The sequence below is a fragment of the Protopterus annectens genome, chromosome 1.part1, assembly GCF_019279795.1.
Source record: "Protopterus annectens isolate FY-2018-M chromosome 1.part1, PAN1.0, whole genome shotgun sequence".
NCBI lineage: Eukaryota > Metazoa > Chordata > Ceratodontiformes > Protopteridae > Protopterus > Protopterus annectens.
This window is the reverse complement of record NC_056726.1, coordinates 565,935,178-565,958,817: the sequence shown is the minus strand read 5'-3', so window position 1 is coordinate 565,958,817 and position 23,640 is coordinate 565,935,178. Positions and strand designations below refer to the sequence as shown.

At 39.8% G+C, this 23,640-nt stretch overlaps 1 protein-coding gene across 1 annotated transcript in view; it reads right to left on the bottom strand.

Annotated features, from left to right (window-relative positions):
• Positions 1-23,640, bottom strand: part of LOC122806400 (receptor-type tyrosine-protein phosphatase mu-like) — a 1,009,373-nt gene that overhangs the window by 344,809 nt on the left and 640,924 nt on the right. Inside the window, exon 14 of the mRNA XM_044076787.1 lies at positions 8,784-8,883. Coding sequence (XP_043932722.1) covers positions 8,784-8,883 — 100 coding nt within the window. The remainder of the gene's footprint in view (positions 1-8,783; positions 8,884-23,640) is intronic.

The following is a 23,640-nucleotide window of genomic DNA, read 5'->3' as shown; positions in this document are numbered from 1 at the left end:
AACATTATTCTGTTATTGCCACCAATCACTGGTGTGGCAGCTCTCCAAAGCCATGAAATTGTGTGTACAGTTATATATTTGTGTTGTGATGAAGTGGATAGCTATGGTGCTCTTCACGACCCTCCTGCAAATTCCTGTATTTTTACCCCATATTCTACCTTCTGCGTGCCAACCCCATTTTTGCCATTGTTCTAGCCACCCCTTTTCACATATTTAATCTGGCAGAAAAAAAAATAGATTCACATATAGCACACATGGCCAGAAATAGACAGTGGGAAAGCTTTCACCTTAATTCTTCGGCATTTGAATGGAGGTAGGCATAGCTCAGCAATGCTGAGTGACATTGAATGCCGTTTAACTCCTTATTGCAAAAGGTGAAGATTTCATTTGAATCTGCAGTGGTCTGGTTACTTTCATGCAAATGTAATTAAATCTGCTGAGCTGTGAGAAAACAGTAAAGGCAGACTTAAAGCAGTACTGTGATAACAGTTAATGTAACAGTTCTTAGGATGCAGGATGTAATAAAGTAGGAGTTCCTATATGGTGTGTTGAGAGAGTTACCATGTTTGTAGACTGATGTTTTTGCATAGTGTTTCGATTAGACCTGTAGGCCAATTTATTAATTCATGACACCTCATATTCCTATCATATATTTACCTGTAAACATCTGTACATCTCCATATACATTTCATTAATATACCATTTGAATAGTGCAAGACATAATTTGCAAAAACATTGCAGCCTCAACAGGGAGACTTATTAAGCCAGCCTTATCCTGTTTATGTGTTCTTGATTATTGCACTCTACTACCCCTTATTTCGACCTATAGCAAGTACTTTATTGGACAGAGCACGACAGATTAACGATGATTTAATAAGTAAGAGTAACACATACTACAAATGTTTCTACATGTCCCAAAAACATATTGTTGCTATTCCTCTCTGCATCTTTCTCTGTTTCCCTCTCTCTCGGTTCACCCCTTTTGCTTCAGTTGTTTTATTTAAATGTTTTGAAGCAGTAATTTCTTTGTACTATGAAGCTCTAATGCTCACATGTATAGATAGTTTATTGACTAATTTCAAGGGTTCTAATCCAGCCATTAGCTAAGTGTTACTTACTGTGTTTGGTACGTTTTTTTATGTGTACCTGTTGTTAAGAGCCACCATTATCCTTGTGTCACAAGCCGTTTTGCCCCTGTCACCCTGTCAGTGTATCGTCTCCCTTCTGTATCATTATTCTTCCACCTCTGCATACACGTAATGTCTAGCACTGGGCAACAAATGCAGATAAGGCTAAATGGAAGTGCGCGGCTTATGGCAATAGCTTGTGATTTTATTGCCTTCTGCTACACAGCTCTATTGTGCTTAACTATGTTTATTAAGTCTAATATATACCTCAACAAACTGAAGAGTCTGATGTACATATTACAGTCGGCAGTAGGGTAAAGAAGACGAATACATATATTCACATTTGCTGAAATCTGCTGTCAGATGTTAACTGTTAGGAGGATGACTTCCTACATGGTGTGTTTAAATAATCAGGTATCATTTTTTTTCTTTCTTGGCATGCTCGAAAGGGTCGAATCCAGATGGATGAAAAAATGTTTCAGAATATGTTCTCTGACTCCTGTGGCTGCAAATGTTGGCTGCACCGTTCCTCAACACATCATTATCCTGCTGCTATATTAATGTGCCTCCTACCTAATGTGAAGCCTATCTTGTACAGATCTTTGTGTGAAAGCTGGTATAGAGCAACTTAGACTACTGCTAATTCCCATCCTAAGTTCAAAACGTAGTCATTTAATATATGTCTGCTCCACAATGTTTTCACTTGTAACTGTGTTACAAGTTTGGTTAACCTATTCTCACATAATCCATCACGTCTGTTCTGCAGTGCACTGCCCTGTGTAAGATTTGTGTTTGTTTTGGCAATGCACAAACTGTGACTATGAAACAATATAAGTGTGGATTCATCCTGACATGAAGACACTGGAAAGTTTGATAATTCACTTGTGTACAACAGCGAATGTCTGTATCATCCCATAATGTGAAACATGCCAATGGCCCTCACAGTAACACAATGTACAAGAAGGACAGTATCTAAAGTTTAGTAGAGAAGTATGTAATGACATGTGACAATCATGGTGATGTTACATTGTCCTGTGCACTCTTATGCATTTGTTGCACAACCTGTGATGCACAGTACAAACTGTTCCAAACAGCTGATTTTCAAAAAGTTCAAATGACGTATTTCATATTGTTAAAGTCAGTGACACTTGTGACTAATACAGTACTTTCTAGATTGTGTAACTAGGTAGGATGTGTGAGGTTTAGCATGGGAAAGGGAAGCTGTGTGTGTGTGTGTGTGTGTGTGTGTGTGTGTGTGTGTGTGTGTGTGTGTGTGTGTGTGTGTGTGTGAGACTGTGTGTAACGTTTGGTGCTGCATCTGCTTCCTCTGAGAAAAATGCATTTAACTCTTCACACAGTACCCGTATTTCGTATTTTACTCACACTGATGAGCTCATCCTTACAAAAGTGCATTCTCTACCCTTAAGAGACAGATTTTTCCTGCTGTGCTTGCAATTAATACAGTACTCTCTAGACTGTACAACTAGATAAGTAGGAGGTTTGATGCCCAATGGGGGAAACGTGCGTGTGTGTAGTGCTTGCTGCTGTATCCACTTCCTCTGAGAACACTACATTTAACTCTTCACACAACTCCCTTACCCCATGTTTTACTGAATATCATCTCTGAAACACACTGATGAGATCATCCTGACAAAAGTACACTCCCTCCCACCCCCTATGAGTTAGACATTTTCTGTATTGCTTGCAACTAATACAGTGCTCTCTGGATTGTGTAACTGGATAGGTAGGAGGTCTGATGCTGAACATGGGAAACATGTACACTAGTTATACACATACTCACATACATGCTCACACCCATGCTAATGGTTGGAGGGATGTATGTGGCCCTACTGTCCAATGTGTGCCTGACGTAAAGCCCAGCAGCCCTGGGTCAATAAGCTACTGGCCGTCCAGTGTCCAGTTGGCCAGCTTGGGCTACTTGGGATAGCTCTGTTGAGCGATTCAGGGACTGATGTTTAGCTTGTGATCATCAGTAGTTAGTTCAAATTCAGCCATTACTGCTCAGATTACATTGTATCAACCTTATTGTGACTGTACATGTCACTAACACTGATGTCAAAACATCTGCTGTGTACATGTATAGATGACGATTCCTCTTACAAAAAGCTAATTTCCCAAATAGCAATGCTATTAGGAGGAAGTATGACATGTGACTACATTTTTCTTACATAATATATGTAGAAAGACTCTGGCATGAGTTTACAACACATATATCTGATGTAATAAGTTATCAGAGGTGGAGTGTCACTTGTGTTAAGACTTCCACTGTGGCACTTGTGGCTCATTCACATGTCATTAGTTGGTAGTGTCACATAGCTTGCTGTTCAAATCTTGAGAGGGCAATATTATATGAATGTACAGACATTACATAAAGACCATTGTACCTAGTATTATAGGCGGGGGTTTGAATCTGGTAACATCTGTCTGTCTGTCAGACAGCAGTGGCTAATGCACAGACAATATCTATGGCACACTCAGATGGCCACCTTTTTCAGGCTACTGTCCTACAAGGTAGGCCATCCATACCCCTTATGATAGGAAAGTGGTGTAAACCTTTCATCGGTGCTCTTAGTTTCATGACCAATATGCATTTTTGTGGAATCCATGATTGTTATACATTTGTCTGATATCTGCCTCACATGTATTCTAAATTGACATGATGTAAATGTTTATTATGTCATTCATTGCTCATATGCATTGCCTAATCCCAGGATAATTATGTTCTGTATCGAATATCTTCATCCATCCATTTCTTTATTACTGCAATCACTTTTGTCACACTATACAACTTAATGGCAGACGAAGGATTCCATAAACATTTCTTGCTGTATGGCATGCTGCCAGACCATCAGAAATTGTGATTGGTCCTCTGCTACAGCACTTTCGTATGTGTTGCTGCTGTTGAATTGCTGTTACGTTACTGTTGCCTGTAAATCCATGTGACAATGCCCAGTATTACAATGTAGGAGATGTCTGCAAATCAGCAATGGAGAACTTGAAATCATGACTTGTCATGTGATCTGTGTTGTCACTTATCTATGTTCAGTTTTATTAGATTACCATTTAACATTTATTTAACTATGTAACAGTTGCTTGTCTACTATGTTTGTAGGTGATAAACCCCTATCCTACAGGTGCCACTGACATTTCATTACAAAAACATGTCCATTTCTAATGTACTTGACATTACAGCTGTAAGGTCCATTTGTACTTCTGTATACATTCTGAGTTGGAGACTACAGCAGTGTTGTCAAATTACATACATGTATTCCCTGTATCTCATATGCATTCTATGCATTCATCCCAGTGTATCTTCTGCCCTTACTAGCATCACTCCTGTTTGTTACATTGTAGCTTCATATCCCTAACACATCCTTTGCTATCATGTCCACTTTTATTTATGTGCATAGCTCCGGTATTTTCACTGATATTAATTATCATTACATCAGTATTGCAGGATTTATGGCATAAATGCTTCTATGACATTTCAGCACAATTACCTGCAGTATACGAGTACACTTTACCCATTCCCCTTCCATATTAATTAATTATGCAGTATAAAACAGTTATTATTTGTGCAAAGTTCACCCCTTCCCTTCCCCACCTTCAGTATTCTTTCACTGCACTTGACCTTTGTATTTCTAGGCTATTGCACATGTTCTTATCTGAGCTTTGCCTATAGGCAAGTCATTTTGTTTACATTCTATGCTTGTGCTTGCAAGCACCTTTCCGTGGCCATGAGCACTATTATTGCTGGCCACGAAAAGGTGCTTGAAATGTGTAGGCATGATGAGCAGCATGCAGATTCAATTAATGCTGCTGCTCACCCCACTAGCTCTCTTACATTGTGTAGGCTTAGAGTGGTATAGTACATGTAGCCTGTCTGCTGATGAACTACTGTAGATTTGCAAGGTTGCTATGGGGCTTTGGGACTATTACCCCCACCCACTGAATGTGGAGATGAAAGGTACAAGAAGATTTGGCACATAAAGGAGAGACTGGAACCTGTTCAGCACGGTTCTGGGTAATTAAAAGATAAAGGTATTCATTCCAGTTCATCCAATTTTTCCACCTTCATTCTGGTTATTTCCAATATTTCCAGTATCATAATTCTTACAAGCAATAATTAATCACCTATTAAACTGTTAACAGAAATGTTTCATTGTCCTATTACTTGAGAAAGAGGCAAGAGGTAATAGGATAATGCACACCAGCAGAGACTGAATCTATCACTAAATCCAAGGATTTACATTTACATGCAACATAAATAGGAAATCTTGGCAAGAGAAATATGTGTCTCAGAGGATCCTTATGCTCTGGAACAGTCTCCCCATACATTTGAAGGGGGGGGGGTCCATCTCAAACTCTATTTAAGTGTAACCTTCACCAGTGAATGGGTAATCAAAAATTCACCCCCCACATAATCTTTAGAAATGTCCTCCCTAATGTACTGCCTCCTAATAAATGCCAGTGACACTTAGGGACACAATTGGGTTGGGTTGTGTGGCTAGGCTTATAATGGCCCTGCTGGTCATTAGCCTAGTATATACCTACAAAGCTATGAACAAAGAGACCAGTCTCCATTGGAGTGCCCCAAAGTCTGGTACTGTGACCTCTCTTGTTTGGCACCTAATTCTCTGACGTAAACCCCAATACCAATGGGCTTTGTCTGACTAACTTTGCAGATGTCTGCAGATAGGAGCAGTCATTGATTCACCAAATGACTTAGCTATCCTGCAAAAGATGTGGCCTAAACAAATAACTGGTGCCAGAATCACAGAGTGAAACTAATTGCCAAAAATGCATTACTGTATCTTTTGGGAAGTCAGCTACCCCAGGGAAGTACCACATTGACAATACCCCTCTAAGAGTTGATCCAATTGTTTGCAATTTGGGAACTTATATGAACAGTGACCTAACATTCAAGCAACATGTATCCACTATTGTAAGAAAGTCCCTTTATTTTGTGCAGCTTATAAACAAAGGGACTGCATATTAATCTAGAATAGAATAGAATGCTCCACGTGGCATGTATCTGTCCAGAAACATGCAGTTAATTAACACCCACAGAAATACCTTACTAAAAGGATTCTAAGGATCTCTGGCTAAGCGGATAATGCATTGGACTTTTAGTAAAATGGTAAAATGCATTCTAAGGTTGTGGGTTTGAGTCCCACCAGAGTCTAGTTTATTGGGTGGAAGGTTAGCATAACGGTTAAGGTCTTTACCTTACAGACACAAGGTGCAGGGTTTGATTCTCACATGAGGTAATTGGCTAAGTTAAAATGGCCCACAAGGGTAGATAGCCTAGTACTAATCTATGAACCTATGAACAAGACATAAACAGTGTATCCTACATGGACTAACTCAAAGCCCTGTAACTATATACAGTATCGTACAGATTGCTAACAGGTGACCTGAGCCTAGCATGCATGGCATCTTCTGAACCAATACTGACAGACTTACTGCACATCAACAAGTCAAATAGTACCAGAAATACTCAGTCTAGGGATTTGAACCTCCTCTTCAACATCAACAGAATGGTTTGTAGGGACAGTACATCTCATAGATGATACCACTGCTCTGGAACACACTCCTGATCAATGTAAAAAAAAGTTCATCCTTGTACATATTCATGTGCAAATTGTATCTATATTTGAGTAATAGAAATTTTACCCCAGGATTGCCCTCTGTACTCCCAATGAACAGAGGCAGCTCCTAAATACTGTATCCCACACATGGGTCCCCTCAAATTATCTATGGTATGATTCAACTAAGGGTAACATATAATTATCAACTATGGGATGGGTAAGACCACAATCTAACAACACATAGGATAGTTTGATTCAAACACTAAGAGGGGAATTGGCTAGGCTTAAAATGGCCTGTAAGGGGTGCTAGCCTAGTTCTTACCTATGGATATTTGAGCACTTTACAGACTGAGGGAACATCAATCAAGCAAAAGTTATACAAAGTCAAGGTAAAACACAAATGAAGTAGAAAGTCATTGCTTGGGTGGGTTGAAAGGGGTGGGTACCCCAGAATGCAGTCTCTTAGAGGAAATGACTGGCACTCTAGAAGACGTTGCAGTCCCTCCTTGCAAGTTAATATTGTGATCAGTGTTGTACACAACAACTTCTGTTAAGTCTACAAGCAGAAATGGTAACAAAAGTAGTTCTGGAATTTTACTTTACTACAGTATTGATGTTAATGCTAATTCTTTACATATACCTGGACTATGTTTTTTTTTTTGTACTCCTCAGCTGTGGTTGAATTGGGCACTAAATGTGACATTGTGCAGAGTGCCATCTACCTCAACTGTAGCTCTGATAAAGTACATAGTAAATAAAAATTAATATAGACATTATATAACACTAATTTAATACTAATATAAGTGTTACGATAACTTTGGTATGATTGTATATTTTAAATTAAGACCAACACTGGAAAATTTATCTCAAAATCACAAATGAAACATTTCAGTATAAAACGTGCTTAGAAAATGCAATGCATTATATCATGTCGTACATTGCTTGTTTTCAGTGTCATACTTCAAACAAAAAACAGTAATCCAGTAGGAAATAAAAATAAATTGGAGAAGATAGAAAGTTTATATGTATCCAGATGCCACCATTTTCAAAACTCCAGAAAGAACAGTTACAATTAATGCTAACAATTCTGTTGAAAAGTCTAATAAGTACAGAGAAAATTCTGAAAACAAGACCTGGTAATTTCTGACAATTTAGGTAACCTGTTTACACTCTCTGCTGCTGTCAGACACAACAGAAATGTCCATATTTTTCTATATCTATTTCCCCCTTCTGCTGCCAACCATTACGCCTCTCCCTGATGGACTTGAGCCTATTTGTTCCCCAGATGGGGGAACTGACCCAGTTTGGGGGATCCTTTTAGATTCTCTAGGGTGAGGGCTGCCATTATCCCGACAGACATCAGGCATTTTACATCCTTGTCAGCATCTAGACAACCAAGGCTATTATGCCCTTGGGAGAGGGTCTGCTATACTGGCTAAGGTCTTCACCTTCTGTTCACAGGGTACAGAGTTTGGTTGTGACCTTGAATCATTAGTTATACTTAAAATGGCACTTCAGTGCAGTTAGCATAGTATTCATCTATGAACCTAAGTATATCCTAACTCTCCTCACTTCAGTGCTGACATGGGCATGTGGGCCACCTATGCAACGCAACTTATTCAAAAGCACTCATTCACATTTGCAGGCAAGTGGTATCATCACTATTTTAGGTGGCCTGCCCAAACCTGCTTTAGGTCAGACTGCAACTCATGATTCACCTCCTCCCACTTGTGTGATGACTGTTTTTTTCTGGCGCTGCAGACATGGCTGCCCAGAGCCACCAAACCTCTTCTCCTGGGATGGTCATGTACATCCTGTCTTGCCTGCTTCATTAAGCACTTCATCAGCTAATCAAACTTGGGTTGCTTGTACCATTGTCAATGCTTTATCCCACTGCACCACTAGAGCAGGCTAAATGTTGATATTTTCTAGAACAGAAAAGTTACTACTTGTGGTCCATACAGATTAGTAGCAGAGACTACAGCTTTGTAGTAATGTCATTTTCAGTATGCAAGCACAGGAAATGTTATCATAGGAAGATTACCAGGTAGTATATCAGGATTCCTGTTCATGTGTTGATTTTCGTCTTTCTGTCCTACTCTACAAGGCTGTTCTTTAAATAGCTCAGAAATCGTTTCCAAGTTCTAAAAAAAATAGCAAAACAAGAGAGTAAGTTAATGTTGAAATAATGTCCTCTCTGTCTGCTATGCAACAAAAGGATATTATTATATATGTTGAAGTTCAGAAGCAGTAAAACTGGTTTAGATTGAAAAGAAACTTCACTGAGGGTGAACATTTGGGAAATTAACTTCCCATTAAGATACATGTTAAAGGTACCATCTGATCTTTATAATAAATCATATTTACGAGTAGCTAGTGAATTAAATGCAACATTACCAATGTCAAGAAATTTTAATATTTTTTTTTCAGCTCAATTGTAAATACAGTAAAATCATGTCAAAGTCTAACAGAATTTGCCACATTGAGTGTCGTGAAATACATGCAACAAAGATAATGGGAAGTGATTTACCTCATGATACTTTATGAATATAGCGTTCAAAAACTAATTTTCCAATATTATTATGACATGTATGCTTCATAGGTTTACAAGGTGTATGCTAGGCTAACAACCATGAGGGTCCTTATAAGCTTTGCCATGCAACCCAAATGGGACCCACAAATCAGATTTATATGGGGTGATTTACTGATTGTCTCTGTCCATTAGAGACATAGGAGCCAGACCTGGAATGAATTTCTGATTACCCATCCATTGGTCCCAGTTGCAATTAAATAACGTTAGGGAGCAGCTCTGACTCACACTGATGGGGAGCCTGTTCCAGAGAATGGGAATTCTCTGAGAAACATATTTGTCTCTCCAACATATCCTGTTTATGTCACAAGCAAAATTCAGATTTTTTAATATAGTAGTTATGACACTGTTATTTTTGCAGATTTGCAAAAGGTTCATCAAAACACGGCCCAGGGATGCCTTGCATGCCAGGCAAAGATCACCTTTCAGTAGTCTGTGTGATACATAGCAAAGAGTCAGGACTTTGAGGTGATCAGTATAGGACATTTTGTTTATTCCCTGTATTCTTTTTGTTAGGGAACCTTTGTGGGCATTCCAGTTATTGCATGTATCTGTTCTGATTCATACCAAAGTAGGCATTATACTCTATGGGTCTGATGAGGGCTGAGTAAAGTGGTACAATGGCCTTTCTGGACCTATATGCCCTGTTCTTATTTATAAGTTGAGCAATGCAGAAGGATTTTCTTACTAGCATGGACACATGTTGGTCAAAGGCTGGGTTACTATCTACATGATTTCCCAGATCTCTTTCTAGTGAATCAACTGTTATGGATGCTTTATTCATGATGTACTCACCTGGGGGTGACTGGGTTTTCAAACAGTACTATAATGCATTTTTTGACCATGGCTTTGGCACCAAGCATTTGTCTGTGTTAGACCTTCCTGAAGGATGTTCTCAGCTTGAGGTGATTCATGACTGGCCCCAGTTTGCAATTATCTCTGAACTTGGTCAGCCAGAGGCTTTTGACATTGGCTTTGATCTTGGAAAAGTAAATGCCAAAATGAAGCAGACCCAGCACACTGTCCTGAGAGACTCCACTGGTGACCAGCCTCTTTGTAGAGGTGGCTTCTCTGATTCTAACCTCTTGGGTCTTATCCATGATCCAGCTACCTAGTCAGCATGTTATAAAGGGGTCTATGCCTAGTTCTGTTATGCATAAGTGGGATATTGTATCAGATGCTTTAGCCAAATTTAGGTAGACTGTATGCAGCTGTTATCCCTCATCCCTCATCTGTTGCCTTAGTGGCCTTTTCAAAGAAGTCCACCAGGTTCAGTAAGCATGACGTTCCTTTGCAAAGCCAAACTGGCATAGTTCCAATGTCTGGAGGTCTGTCCTTGTTGATGATTTCCACGATAATTCTTTCTATGACATTTACAAATAAGACTAGTCTGTTGTTTCCAGGATCCTATTGAAGGTCCTCCATTATGCAGGGGGATGACAGTTGTAGTCCTCCATTCTCATGGTACAAAGCTGGTTTTGAGACTATAGTTAAATAGTGAATCCAGGGGCCCTGATATGCCATAGTTTAGACTAATTAGGAGGCATCCTGGGATGTTATTGGGGCCCATTGAGTCTTTGTTTTTGGCTTTAACTAGCACAGCCAGTAAATTCTCCTCATTTGTAGTTGAAGTTATATTTTTGTGTATTTCTTGGGTGATGGTTGGGAGTGAGGGGATAAAGCTGAAATTGAATTTGTCCACTAACAGGTTTGTTATATCATCAGGTTTGGCGAATGTGGCACCATTAACTACCAGTTCAGCACATTGCTGTGTGCTGCCCTTGAGATTTCTGACATAGCTGAAGAAGGTCTTATGGTTATTTTTCACATGGGAGGATGTCTTAACCTCCAAGTTGGTATTTTTTACCTAATTAGTTCTCTTAATTCCTTATTTAGTTTGATACGAGTTTTTATCTTTATGGGAATTACGCTTCCCTGATTTTTTTGCCGTATTTTTTTCCTTTTGGTGTATATCTTGTTCAATTTTGGATGCCACCTGCGCAGTTTGTCTCTGGGTCTAGTTCTGGGATTACCTCTGGTATCAGCTTCTATGCAACCATTAAGATGGTTGTACAGGGTTTCTGAGATCAATTCAGTGTAGGCTGCTGTGTTCTCAGGGTTATGAGGAGTATTGAATTTTGACAAACCATCACTTAATAAAAGGTAGTTTGCCTTGCCATAATTCCTAACTGTTAATGTTTTTACTGGGATTGCAGCTTTGATTTTGATTTCAAAGGAGGCAGCTTTATAGTTGGACCTTACCGGAGAGGAGACATGGATAGGTAAAGCATTTTCCCATATTTGTGAGTATGACATCCAGTATGTTGGAGCCTCTACTGGACGTTTTAAGTATTTCTGATGAAGTTTCATGTGCTGAAATGAAAGCGCTCAGTCTTTATATTAAAACCATTTGGAATATTTTTTGGCATGAATTTTGTGGAGTTCTGTGACAGGGGGAATCCTTTACTGGGCTAAAGTGCTGCCATGCTGTGTAGTTATTACCTTTGTGAGTGTTCCAGCTGTCAATGACAGGTCTGATAAAGGCCAAGTAGAGTGGTACTACAACTTCCCTGGAACTGGATGCCATACCCTTAACAATAAGTTGGGCAACATAGAATAATTTTCATATTATCTTAGCTGTATGCTGGTAAAAGGCAAGATTTTTGTCTATAAATGTTCCCAGATCCCTTACAACTGGGTCAATTCTTACTGACATTTTATCAGTGGAATCATTAACTTGGTTTGACAGTTTCCCAAAGGACATTATAAGACATTTTTTGACATTGAGTTGTTGAACATGGCTTTGGTGCCAGTCATTTGTCTGTGTTAAACCAACTTGCAAGATGTTGGTATGTTGGGAGGAATCTATAATAGTTACCAAAAGACATTAATCTGTGAACCTGTAAGCCAGAGGCCTTGAACATTTGTCTTGATGTCTGAGAAGTAGATGCCAATCAGGAGCAGTGTCAGCACAGTGCCCTGGGGTACTCTGCTGTTGACCAGTCTCTTGGTGGCTATGGTTTACAGATCCTGACTTTTGGGTCCTGTCTGAGCCAGATGGCAATCCAGTGAGTTGTGTAAGGATTTAAACCTAGCTCAGAGAGATTGTCAACAATGTCTTAGGATACTGTACTGAATGCCTTAGCCAGGTCAAGATATGCATTATGAACTGTTATACCCTTATTATGTTCATAGGTTCATAGACTGGTATTAGACTATCGGCCCTAGGGCCTATACAAGCCTAGCCATAACAATTCCCTGGATATTTTTTCCCACACTATTTACTTCCCTGGACCCCTGTCTAACAGGGAGATTGACATGATTCCTGGGGTGAATTTCCTTTCTCCCATCCAGTCATCAAGGTTCCTTTTGAAGAGGGCCAAAGAGGTGCTCTGCTTGACATGTATGGGCAGTCTATTCCAGAGTCTGGGGAGTCTCTGGGTCAGGAACCTATCCCTCCAGCATGTTTTGTTTATTGTGATGACAAGGTTTAGATCCCTGGAGCATGTGGCTCTGAGGGATTGGGATTTCTTTAAGTGTAGCATGCCCAACAGCTCTGGGTTTGACATGGCCTTGTATGTTAAGCAGGGATCGCCTCGGAGTAGACAATATGCAACAGAGTATAGCTGGAGTTTTTTAAGTCGGTCAGCATAGGGCATCTGCTTTAGGCCTGTGATTCTTTTAGTAAGGTATTTCTGCGGCCTTTCCAGTTGTTGCAGATGTCCTGAGAGGGTACATACCAAATGGGGCATTGTATTCTATAATGGGTCTGATGAGGGATGAGTACAGTGGGACAATGACCTCCTTTTTTCTGGATGAAAAGCCCTTAGTGATGAGGTGTGCTACATAGAAGGATTTCCTGACTGTTGTGGTGATGTGGTTATTGAAGGTGAGACCACTGTCCACCTGTGTCCCTAAGTCTCTTATCACACTTTCGGTGTTTAGTGTACTGCCACCTATGTGGTAATTCATGGGTACATGTTTTTTCCCAAAGGGGATAACTATACATTTCTTGGCATTGAGCTTGAGCCCATGGCTCTGGCACCAAGCATCTGTTTCTGTAAGGCCCTTTTGCAGAGTATCAACATCATTTGGCGTTTCAATAATGGCTCCCAGTTTGCAGTCATCTGCGAAATTTGTTAGCCAGAGTTCCTTAGTGTTGGCCTGTACTTCAGAGAAGTAGATGCCAAACAAGAGAGGTCCCAGGACTGAACCCTGAGGTACTCCACATGTCACTTGTCTGGAGCTGGATTTGGAGTCAGCTACTTTTACAGTGTGGGTTCTGTCAGTAAGCCAGTCAGCAACCCATCGAGTGATGTAGGGATTAATGCCCTGCTTAGTAAGTTTATCTATGATTCCAGAGTGGGGGATGGTGTCAAAGGCCTTGGCGAGATCCAGATAGGCTGTGGGGACTGCCTTACCCTTGTCCATGGCTCTGGAGACTGATTCAAAGAAGTCAGTCAGGTTCAGTGACTGTCTTAAAGAAGTCTACAAGGTTAAGTAGGCATGACCTTCCCTTAAAGCCAAATTGGGATGGCTACAGTGTCTGTCTGTAGGTTGCCAGTGTCCTTGTTTTTCATTTCCATTATAATACATTCCATGGGTTTGCATATTAGACTTGTTAGACTGAAGGGTCTACAGTTCCCTGGGTTGGTTTATGGTCTGTCTTCGTGGAGGGGGCTGACTTTGTGGTCCTCCATTCACTTGGAATGTAGCCTTCTTCAAAGCTATAGTTGAAGAGTGCCTCAAGTGGCCCTGATATACTGTTTTAGACTGTTCAGCTGACAAGTAGAGATGCTGCTGGGATCCATAAAGGTGGTTTTCTTGGCTGTAATGTGTGCTGCCAGCAGAAGGTCCCTGCTGATAGCTGGCAGAAGTATGTTGGAAGGAATTTCACCTGGTGGAACTGGAGGGAGTTGGGGGTGAAATTTGAGATGAATTTATCAGCCAGTAGATTTGCTATGTCACCCGGATCGGTGAAGGGGGCACCATTCACCACCAGTTCAGTGCACTGTTGTGTGTTCCCTTTAAGGTTCCAGACATAGATGAAAAAGGCCTTGTGATTGTCCTTAGCTTGCCAGACTGTCCTGACCTCATAGTTGGCTTTTTTGGATTTAATTCAACCTCTTAGTTTTTTGTTTATTTGTATAAAAGAGCACTTGCTTTTAAGGGATTTGCTGTTCCTTTTTTTGTCCATGAGTTTTCTTATTTTATTATCTACCCTGTTTAGGTGAGGATTCTGCTAGTGGGGTTTGTTTTTAGTGTTTGTTTTGGATTTATTTCTGGTAGGTATGGTGGACTTTTTGCAGTCATTCACATGTTTGTATAGGGACTCTGTGAATAATTCTGCATAAGTAGCTGTGGTCTCAGAGTTAGGGGTAGCTTTGAATTTTAACAAACTGTCACTTAATAGGATAAAATGCGCCTTTGAATATTTCATAACTGTTACTGGTTAAGCTACATTTTCTGGGTTGATATTTACTTCAAATGAGGCAGCTTCGTGATCTGGTCTCACTAGTAGGGATGTGACATGGGGCGGTGGTGAGGATGCAATGCTTTTCTATGTTGGTGAGTACCAGATTTAGTATGCTTGATCCTCTGATTGGAGCATGCACTATCTGTTCCAAGGTGTTTACCTTAATAAAGTCCAGTAAGCCCTTGTGCCTGTAAATTTAAGTCAGGTACATTTTCCATTCTAAAGAGGGATAGCTAAAGTCACCAAGGTATAAGTTGTTTAGTTGGATGGTGAATTGTATTGACCACAATAACGTTGACAGTATGAATAGAAATGTCGGCTCTCCGGTTAGAAGGAGTGAAAGGCTAGCTAATAGGAATGCCAATAGTGATCCTAGTTCTAACTTTCACCAACAGCAGGGTTTTCAGAACCAGAGGAATTCAAACAATGCAGGGCAGAAACGTGCCCCTCGTTTTCAGAATCAGAAGAAAAGGAAGTTTCAGAACAGGAGGAAGAGATAACCTCTTTGGGTCCTCGTGGTGAAATTTCAGTTGGGACTCTTAATGTAGTAGATACTGTGACTGTTATAACTAATGCTACCAAGGACTTTAAAATTTTTAATTATTCCTCTTTTGAACCTGACCCATTGCTTGTGGACATTTTGGCAAAAGGTCTTTCATTCGTTCCTGCATTTAGGAGCAATATTGCTAGGTCCTTGATTGACCTAAAGACTTTTACTAGAAAATTTAATTTGAATGTGATGTTTGGTAATACTCCTAGTCTTATTAAATATTTCAAAGTGGCTAGCATTTTTAACCCACCCTTACATCCTTCTATTTCACTTTTTGAAAAAAATTGTGAGAATGACTTTAGAAGTTTATTAAATGTACATTATCCAGTTAATTCTTTGGATGACAATCTTACTTTCGAGGAAAAAGATGCTTTGAATAGCCTAAAGTTTGCTAACATACGAATATGTAAACCAGATAAAGGGGGTGGTTTGGCCTTTATGGATAAGGCTGATTATACAACTAATATGTTGCTTGTTTTGGACAGTGCAGCTTATGTATGTGTTTCTCTTAATGAAATTAATGGAGCCTATCATAAACTTAAAGGTTTCATTAATGACTTATTCATTGAAGGCCGAATTGACATTGATTTATTTAATTTTCTTAACATTACACACCCAGTTATTCCTACATTATTTGGGTTGCCAAAAGTCCATAAGAATTTAAATAAACCCCCTTTTCGTCCGATCATCGATGGTAGGCAATCTATCACTTATGGGTGCGCCGGATTCATTGACTGTAAACTAAAAGATTTACTAAAAAATCAAAAACAAATTTGCAAGGATTCCTGGGCTTTTTTAGATTCTTTAAATACTTTTCCTTTTGATGAAGATTTAAATTTTTTTACCATCGATGTTTGTGACTTGTACACTTGTATACCACAAGACCTTGGATGTGAATGGGTTAGGGATTTTATGTTGGACCAGAGAATGGATGGGCATGTTATTGATTTGGTCATATACTTACTGGAACTTGTTTTAGCTAACAATTATTTCCTTTTTGAATCTAAATTCTATTTGCAACAAACAGGTATAGCCATGGGATCTCCCTGTGGTGCAACCTTTGCCAATACAGTAATGGCATTTTGGGAAACACATTTTTTATTTAAAGACCCTGTTTTCCAGAGTAAGGCTGCTTTATATACCCATTATTTGGATGATATTTTTATTCTTTGGAAGGGTGATAGACATTCCGCAGCATCATTTATTGAAAAAGTTACTGATTTTTACTGATTTCTTGGATTTCACTTGGGGCTTTCAAGAAAAAGAGACTTCATTTTTAGATGTAAAATTAGTCAAAATTTTGTTTTACACACATTTACATCTAGGATTTTTCAAAAACCCACTTACTCAAATGCATTCCTCCATTTTTCTAGCTGCCACCCCTTCCATCAGAAGAAGGGAGTTGTTAAGGGACAACTAGTTAGGGCAGCTAGGATGGTAACTTCAGATGAAGATTTTTTGGATGAGTGTAGTTTATTAAGGGACATGTTTATGAAAAGAGGTTACCCTATTAACTTATTGGATGAACTCATTTTTGAGGTTACATCTAAAAGGACATATGGTTACTTCAAACCAATTCTAAGTTATGTTATTTCATCTGGAAATGAGAATCTTGAGTGTGTTAATGATATTATGGATCCACCTAACACACTGATTCCTTGAACACAGCAATTTGAGCATGAAAATAACAATAACTTTGGAACTTTGGGTTTTATTACCACTTTTTCTAAGGATGCTCCCTTTTTGAGGTACATCATTTTCAAGAACTGGTACTTTTTAGTCGAGGATAGTACAACAAGAAATTATGTGGGTGAAAGGCCTCTTGTAATTTTTAAAAAAGGTAGGAACTTAAAAACTATCCTTGAAACAGTAAATTATAAATGTCACCGCCCACATTGTGGGATGTTTAAATGTGGATCATGCCATTGGTGTAAGTTTATATGTGTTACCAACATGTTTATGATCAATAAGAAAAAATATTACTTAACGGATAAATACAACTGCAACACAAGAGGGGTGGTCTACTTGGCATTATGTCAGAATTGCCCATCTTTCTATGTTGGCAAAACTGATAGGGTTTTTAAAAATCGAATTTATGAACATTTTTACGCCATTTCTAAAGCAAATATTACAAATGCCCTGGCTAGACATATTTTGGCCTTTCCCACACATGAATTTTGTTTTTTAATCATTGATAGGGTTGTTGAAAACATTAGGGGAGGTCCGACTTCCTTGCAACTTGAAGAGAAAGAACTTTTATGGCAACTTAAGTTGAATGCTTCAGTTTCACCTGGATTGAATGACACCATTTCTATCATGAGTGTTTTGAAACTAAAGTCTTTATGTAGATAACATTTATTATTGTATTTTTGTAGTCAATTATTTAAACATTCTAACTTCTATATACATTTTATGCATATATTTGTAGTGTTTAGGATTTTATTTAAAGTTTTGTTCAATGGGTCTATTGTGTAGTTGGATATTTTATTTTGAGGCATGTCTTTTATTTTGATGTTTAATGGGACCTTTATTGTGACTTTTTTCTTTGAATGGGAAATGATGTCACTTCTTGAATGCTTATTTAAATGGTTTATTTCCTGTATACTGTTGTCTGAAGAAGTTTATATATTTTATAAACGAAAGCGCTAACTTTATATTTATTTCTGTGTCCAGAGTGGTATTTTCTCCTTACATATTTCATTCAGTTTTTGTTTTGCACTCGTTTGTTTATTGTGATGACAAGGTTTAGATCCCTGGAGCATGTGGCTCTGAGGGATTGGGATTTCTTTAAGTGTAGCATGCCCAACAGCTCTGGGTTTGACATGGCCTTGTATGTTAAGCAGGGATCGCCTCGGAGTAGATGATATGCGACAGAGTATAGCTGGAGTTTTTTAAGTCGGTCAGCATAGGGCATCTGCTTTAGGCCTGTGATTCTTTTAGTGAGGTATTTCTGCGGCCTTTCCAGTTGATGCAGATGTCCTGAGAGGGTACATACCAAATGGGGCATTGTATTCTATAATGGGTCTGATGAGGGATGAGTACAGCGGGACAATGACCTCCTTTTTTCTGGATGAAAAGCCCTTAGAGATGAGGTGTGCCACATAGAAGGATTTCCTGACTGTTGTGGCGATGTGGTTATTGAAGGTGAGACCACTGTCCACCTGTGTCCCTAAGTCTCTTATCACACTTTCGGTGTTTAGTGTACTGCCACCTATGTGGTAATTCATGGGTACATGTTTTTTCCCAAAGGGGATAACTATATATTTCTTGCCATTGAGCTTGAGCCCATGGCTCTGGCACCAAGCATCTGTTTCTGTAAGGCCCTTTTGTAGAGTATCAACATCATTTGGCGTTTCAATAATGGCTCCCAGTTTGCAGTCATCTGCGAACTTTGTTAGCCAGAGTTCCTTGGCCTGTACTTCAGAGAAGTAGATGCCAAACAAGAGAGGTCCCAGGACTGAACCCTGAGGTACTCCACTTGTCACTTGTCTGGAGCTGAATTTGGAGTCAGCTACTTTTACAGTATGGGTTCTGTCAGTAAGCCAGTCGGCAACCCATCGAGTGATGTAGGGATTAATGCCCTGCTTAGTAAGTTTATCTATGATTCCGGAGTGGGGGATGGTGTCAAAGGCCTTGGCGAGATCCAGATAGGCTGTGGGGACTGCCTTACCCTTGTCCATGGCTTTGGAGACTGATTCAAAGAAGTCAGTCAGGTTCAGTGACTGTCTTAAAGAAGTCTACAAGGTTAGGTAGGCATGACCTTCCCTTAAAGCCAAATTGGGATGGCTACAGTGTCTGTCTGTAGGTTGCCAGTGTCCTTGTTTTTCATTTCCATTATAATATATTCCATGGGTTTGCATATTAGACTTGTTAGACTGAAGGGTCTACAGTTCCCTGGGTTGGTTTATGGTCTGCCTTCGTGGAGGGGGCTGACTTTGTGGTCCTCCATTCACTTGGAATGTAGCCTTCTTCAAGGCTATAGTTGAAGAGTGCCTCAAGTGGTCCTGATATACTGTTTTAGACTGTTCAGCTGACAAGTAGAGATGCTGCTGGGATCCATAAAGGTGGTTTTCTTGGCTTTAATGAGTGCTGCCAGCAGCAGGTCCCTGCTGATAGCTGGCAGAAGTATGTTGGAAGGAATTTCACCTGGTGGAACTGGAGGGAGTTGTGGGTGAAATTTGAGATGAATTTATCAGCCAGTAGATTTGCTATGTCACCCGGATCGGTAAAGGGGGCACCATTCACCACCATTTCAGTGAACTGCTGTGTGTTCCCTTTAAGGTTCCAGACATAGATGAAAAAGGCCTTGTGATTGTCCTTAGCTTGCCAGACTGTCCTGAGCTCATAGTTGGCTTTTTTGGATTTAATTCAACCTCTTAGTTTTTTGTTTATTTGTATAAAAGAGCACTTGCTTTTAAGGGATTTGCTGTTCCTTTTTTGCCCATGAGTTTTCTTATTTTATTATCTACCCTGTTTAGGTGAGGATTCTGCTAGTGGGGTTTGTTTTTAGTGTTTGTTTTGGATTTATTTCTGGTAGGTATAGTGGACTTTATGCAGCCATTCACATGTTTGTATAGGGACTCTGTGAATAATTCTGCATAAGTAGCTGTGGTCTCAGAGTTAGGGGTAGCTTTGAATTTTAACAAACTGTCACTTAATAGGATAGAATGCGCCTTTGAATATTTCATAACTGTTACTGGTTAAGCTACATTTTCTGGGTTGATATTTACTTCAAATGAGGCAGCTTTGTGATCTGGCCTCACTAGTAGGGATGTGACATGGGACGGTGGTGAGGGTGCAATGCTTTTCTATGTTGGTGAGTACCAGATTTAGTATGTTTGATCCTCTGATTGGAGCATGCACTATCTGTTCCAAGGTGTTTACCTTAATAAAGTCCAGTAAGCCCTTGTGCCTGTAAATTTAAGTCAGGTACATTTTCCATTCTAAAGAGGGATAGCTAAAGTCACCAAGGTATAAGTTGTTTAGTTGAATGGTGAATGCCTCTAGTAGGTTTAGATAAGAGTTGTGAGACACAAGGGGCATAGATGGTGACCTGTAGATAGCCATGACGTGGTGAAGGACCTTATCTATGGGGTTGGGTGCAGCCCTTCCTTGGCAAAGCAATGTGGTCTTTTGACCATGCCCTCCCATGTTGACAGATATTGGATCCCCCTGGAGTGGCAGCAGAATTTGACTCTCCCTGGAGTGATGCCAGAACTCACTGCAGTATGAGTAGAGAGGCATAGCTAAGATCACTGCAGAATAAGCATTCTAGTGCCAGTGTATGAGAACAAAAAGGGATGCTCACAGAAGTGGACAGTACAGAGGTGTCAAACTACTTTACGCTACATGAAAGTGATGTAAAGGATAATAGGGTCTATATTATATTCTCAAAAGTCGACAATGTCGAATCTGACATTGTCGACATGAGAATATTGAACGCTCAGAATCTCGAGCATGTAAACGGAAATCTATGTAAAGGTAGATTTCTGTTTACTGCAATGTAGAGCGGTCTTGGAGTTGGTATATTTAAGTAGCGGGGGTGTGGGGGGGTGCAGGGGGGCTTCACCCCCTGCTTAAACCTGTTAGGGTACTTTTTTCTTTTTTTGTTTTTGTCTTTTTATAAGGTCAACATTTGAAGACATCGGCCATATGGTGTCGACCATATGTTGTTCAATGTTTTCAACCGTCGATCTTATAATATAGACCTGGATAATAGATAAATTAATACATAGAAAGTTTAAGAACGATTGGAGATGCGCACTTTGGATTCAGATCAGGATGCAGCATAGCCAAATGGAAGTTTACAGTTAGGTAGAAAATGGTGGATTCTATAACAGGAAACCTATGACAGATGGGTATGATTGTAAGGAAAGGTAAGAAAGTGGTGCTGAATTTGGAGACCCATGTAAATGTAGAAGAAAGAGGGCTTGATGATGATTTTTTTTTGGGATCAATGTGCCCTTCCCAACTCTCGGTTCTAACAAACATTAGACATTGCCACTGAAGACTGATGCACTGAAAAAGAAATGGAAAGCCAGGACAGGGGATGTTTTGCACTATTGGGTCTTCTCAGTTTGCATATATGTCAGTAGCTCTGGGATGGAGTTTAGGCTTATACCTGAAAAACATTTCCCTTTGGGGATATGACTAAATTGGATTGGAATTCTACTGCAAAGGCACATGGCTGTGGCAAATGTCAGTATGAATATCACCTTGGGTCTTCCCTAAAAATAATCACTAGTGAAGTAGGACTAATCTGGTCAACAAGAGTAAATAAAGAAAATACATAAAGACATCTTTGGGGACACATAGAAGCATATAGCAATGTGCCCACAACTGAAATACCCAAGTGAAGAGGGGGAACTGGAATGTGTGTGAGCTGTCCGACCTGGATCTTGCACAGATGATCAGTCAGGTTGAAGCCTGGCACAAGTGGCTGAAAATGCTACTCGGATGGCTTACCGTACATCTTATTGAATTTCTTGCCACACTGCAATGAGAACAAAATTTAACAGATGCCCACAGAGATTCAGGGGAATGTCTGTTAATCACCATAGGAGAGCTATAGCGCCTAGGGGGTTTTATCTTATGTACATATTGAAAAACGTGTGACTACAGCAATACACAGGATTAATGCAGTGCTACTGCACAGTTCTATAACTTGTAGCTACATAAGTACTACTATAAATAAAGAATTCCACCCAGCACTTCCCATGACATATTAGTAAAGGCATTTTCCATTGGACTCTGTGTATTTTCTCTGCCACTGACATGCCCACCAGACATCATGTTGTGATTGCCTGCCATACTGCTTGTTGTCATTAGGGTACTAGATGGCATGCTTGCCCCCTCCACTTGATTATTCTAATTGTGGGTACAGCACTGTTTATCTAGCTGTGCCCAAGGTGCCCAAGGTGATTCTGCTGCAGCCATGTATTTCTGCAGGAGAATTAAAATTTAGCTATGTGGCTTTAACCAGTTGTCCCTGCAGGAGTATATCTCTCAACCTTTAAGCTTGAATCCCCTGGGGAGAACTTTTACAAAGTCTGTTGCCAGTTTGCTGAGGGGGAACCCACCACTAACACACCATGAGGATCTGTAAGCTGTTTTTGAGCATTTACAATTGTGAGTCTTTCTAGCAACAAGACTAGGTATATTGTTATGGTAATCAGCAGTACACAGATGCTTCAGGAGAAGTCAGGATGGGCTATTTACAAGGGAAATGTTTTACTTCTTCCTGGACCAATAACAGTTGTAGTCTGATACAGTGAAGGAGATTACTTTTCTGGAACTAATGCCAGTTTTGGTAGCAGTTGTAGTTTGGGGGACTGAAGTAGCAAATGGCCAGGTTATGTTTCATTCTGATAACCTTGCATTAGCTTTTGCTCTGATAAGAAACTCTTTATTAAATCTCAGGCTTTTTTATTCAGTTGGTAGTACATAAACTGAAAATGTTGTCCTTTTCTGCAAGCTATTTTTATCATACATAGGATCAGCTCCAGAGGGATATATCTGCAGAGTACGGTCATATTGCATGAGATGTGGGTGATTGGAGAAATCAAGCAGATCTGTTGATCAAACACTCATGGGTTTCCCAGTATGTGGAAGTCTTATAATGAACCATGAAGGAAATTTGACTTTTTTTGGCTATTTTGCTATAAAATATTTTTATTAGGAGTTGCACTGAAGTATTTAACATATAGATAGTTGTGGGAGACGCATTTAGGACTATTAGAGTATAATCGGTGGTATTAAACTTTGCTTTTCAAGTACAAGGACTGGTGGACTTTGCCAAACTCTGGGCAGTCAGAAGGAATTTGAATGGATGGGCTAAGCTGCAGGCTTATCAGCGGGAACAAAGAAATCTAGTAACCCTTGCTGCCCCTTCCTGCAGGGTTTTCAGAATATTTGTCAGGCCTCTAGCTCCTACACTAATGTGATGACATTGGTAGTTTTCCCCTACTAGCAGCCTTGCAGAGATGTGAGGTGGTATGACAGGGGATAGTTGTGTTGCTGTATTGTAGGGGCATACTGATTTAGAGGAGTGATGGGTTGTTTAATCACATCCAGAAGTGATCAGCTGATGAATAAACAGCAGGTTTTTTTCTAAAGGGTGATACGAAAATGACTTGACCTGTACATTAGGGATTTACACTGCATCAGGTGCAAGGTGTCTCAAGCATTGACAAGCCAGTATTTATGGATACTGTGAGGGGGGAGGCACTGCTCATACAGCAGTTTGAAACACTACTAAAGACAGCACTGTATCATTTGTATTGATC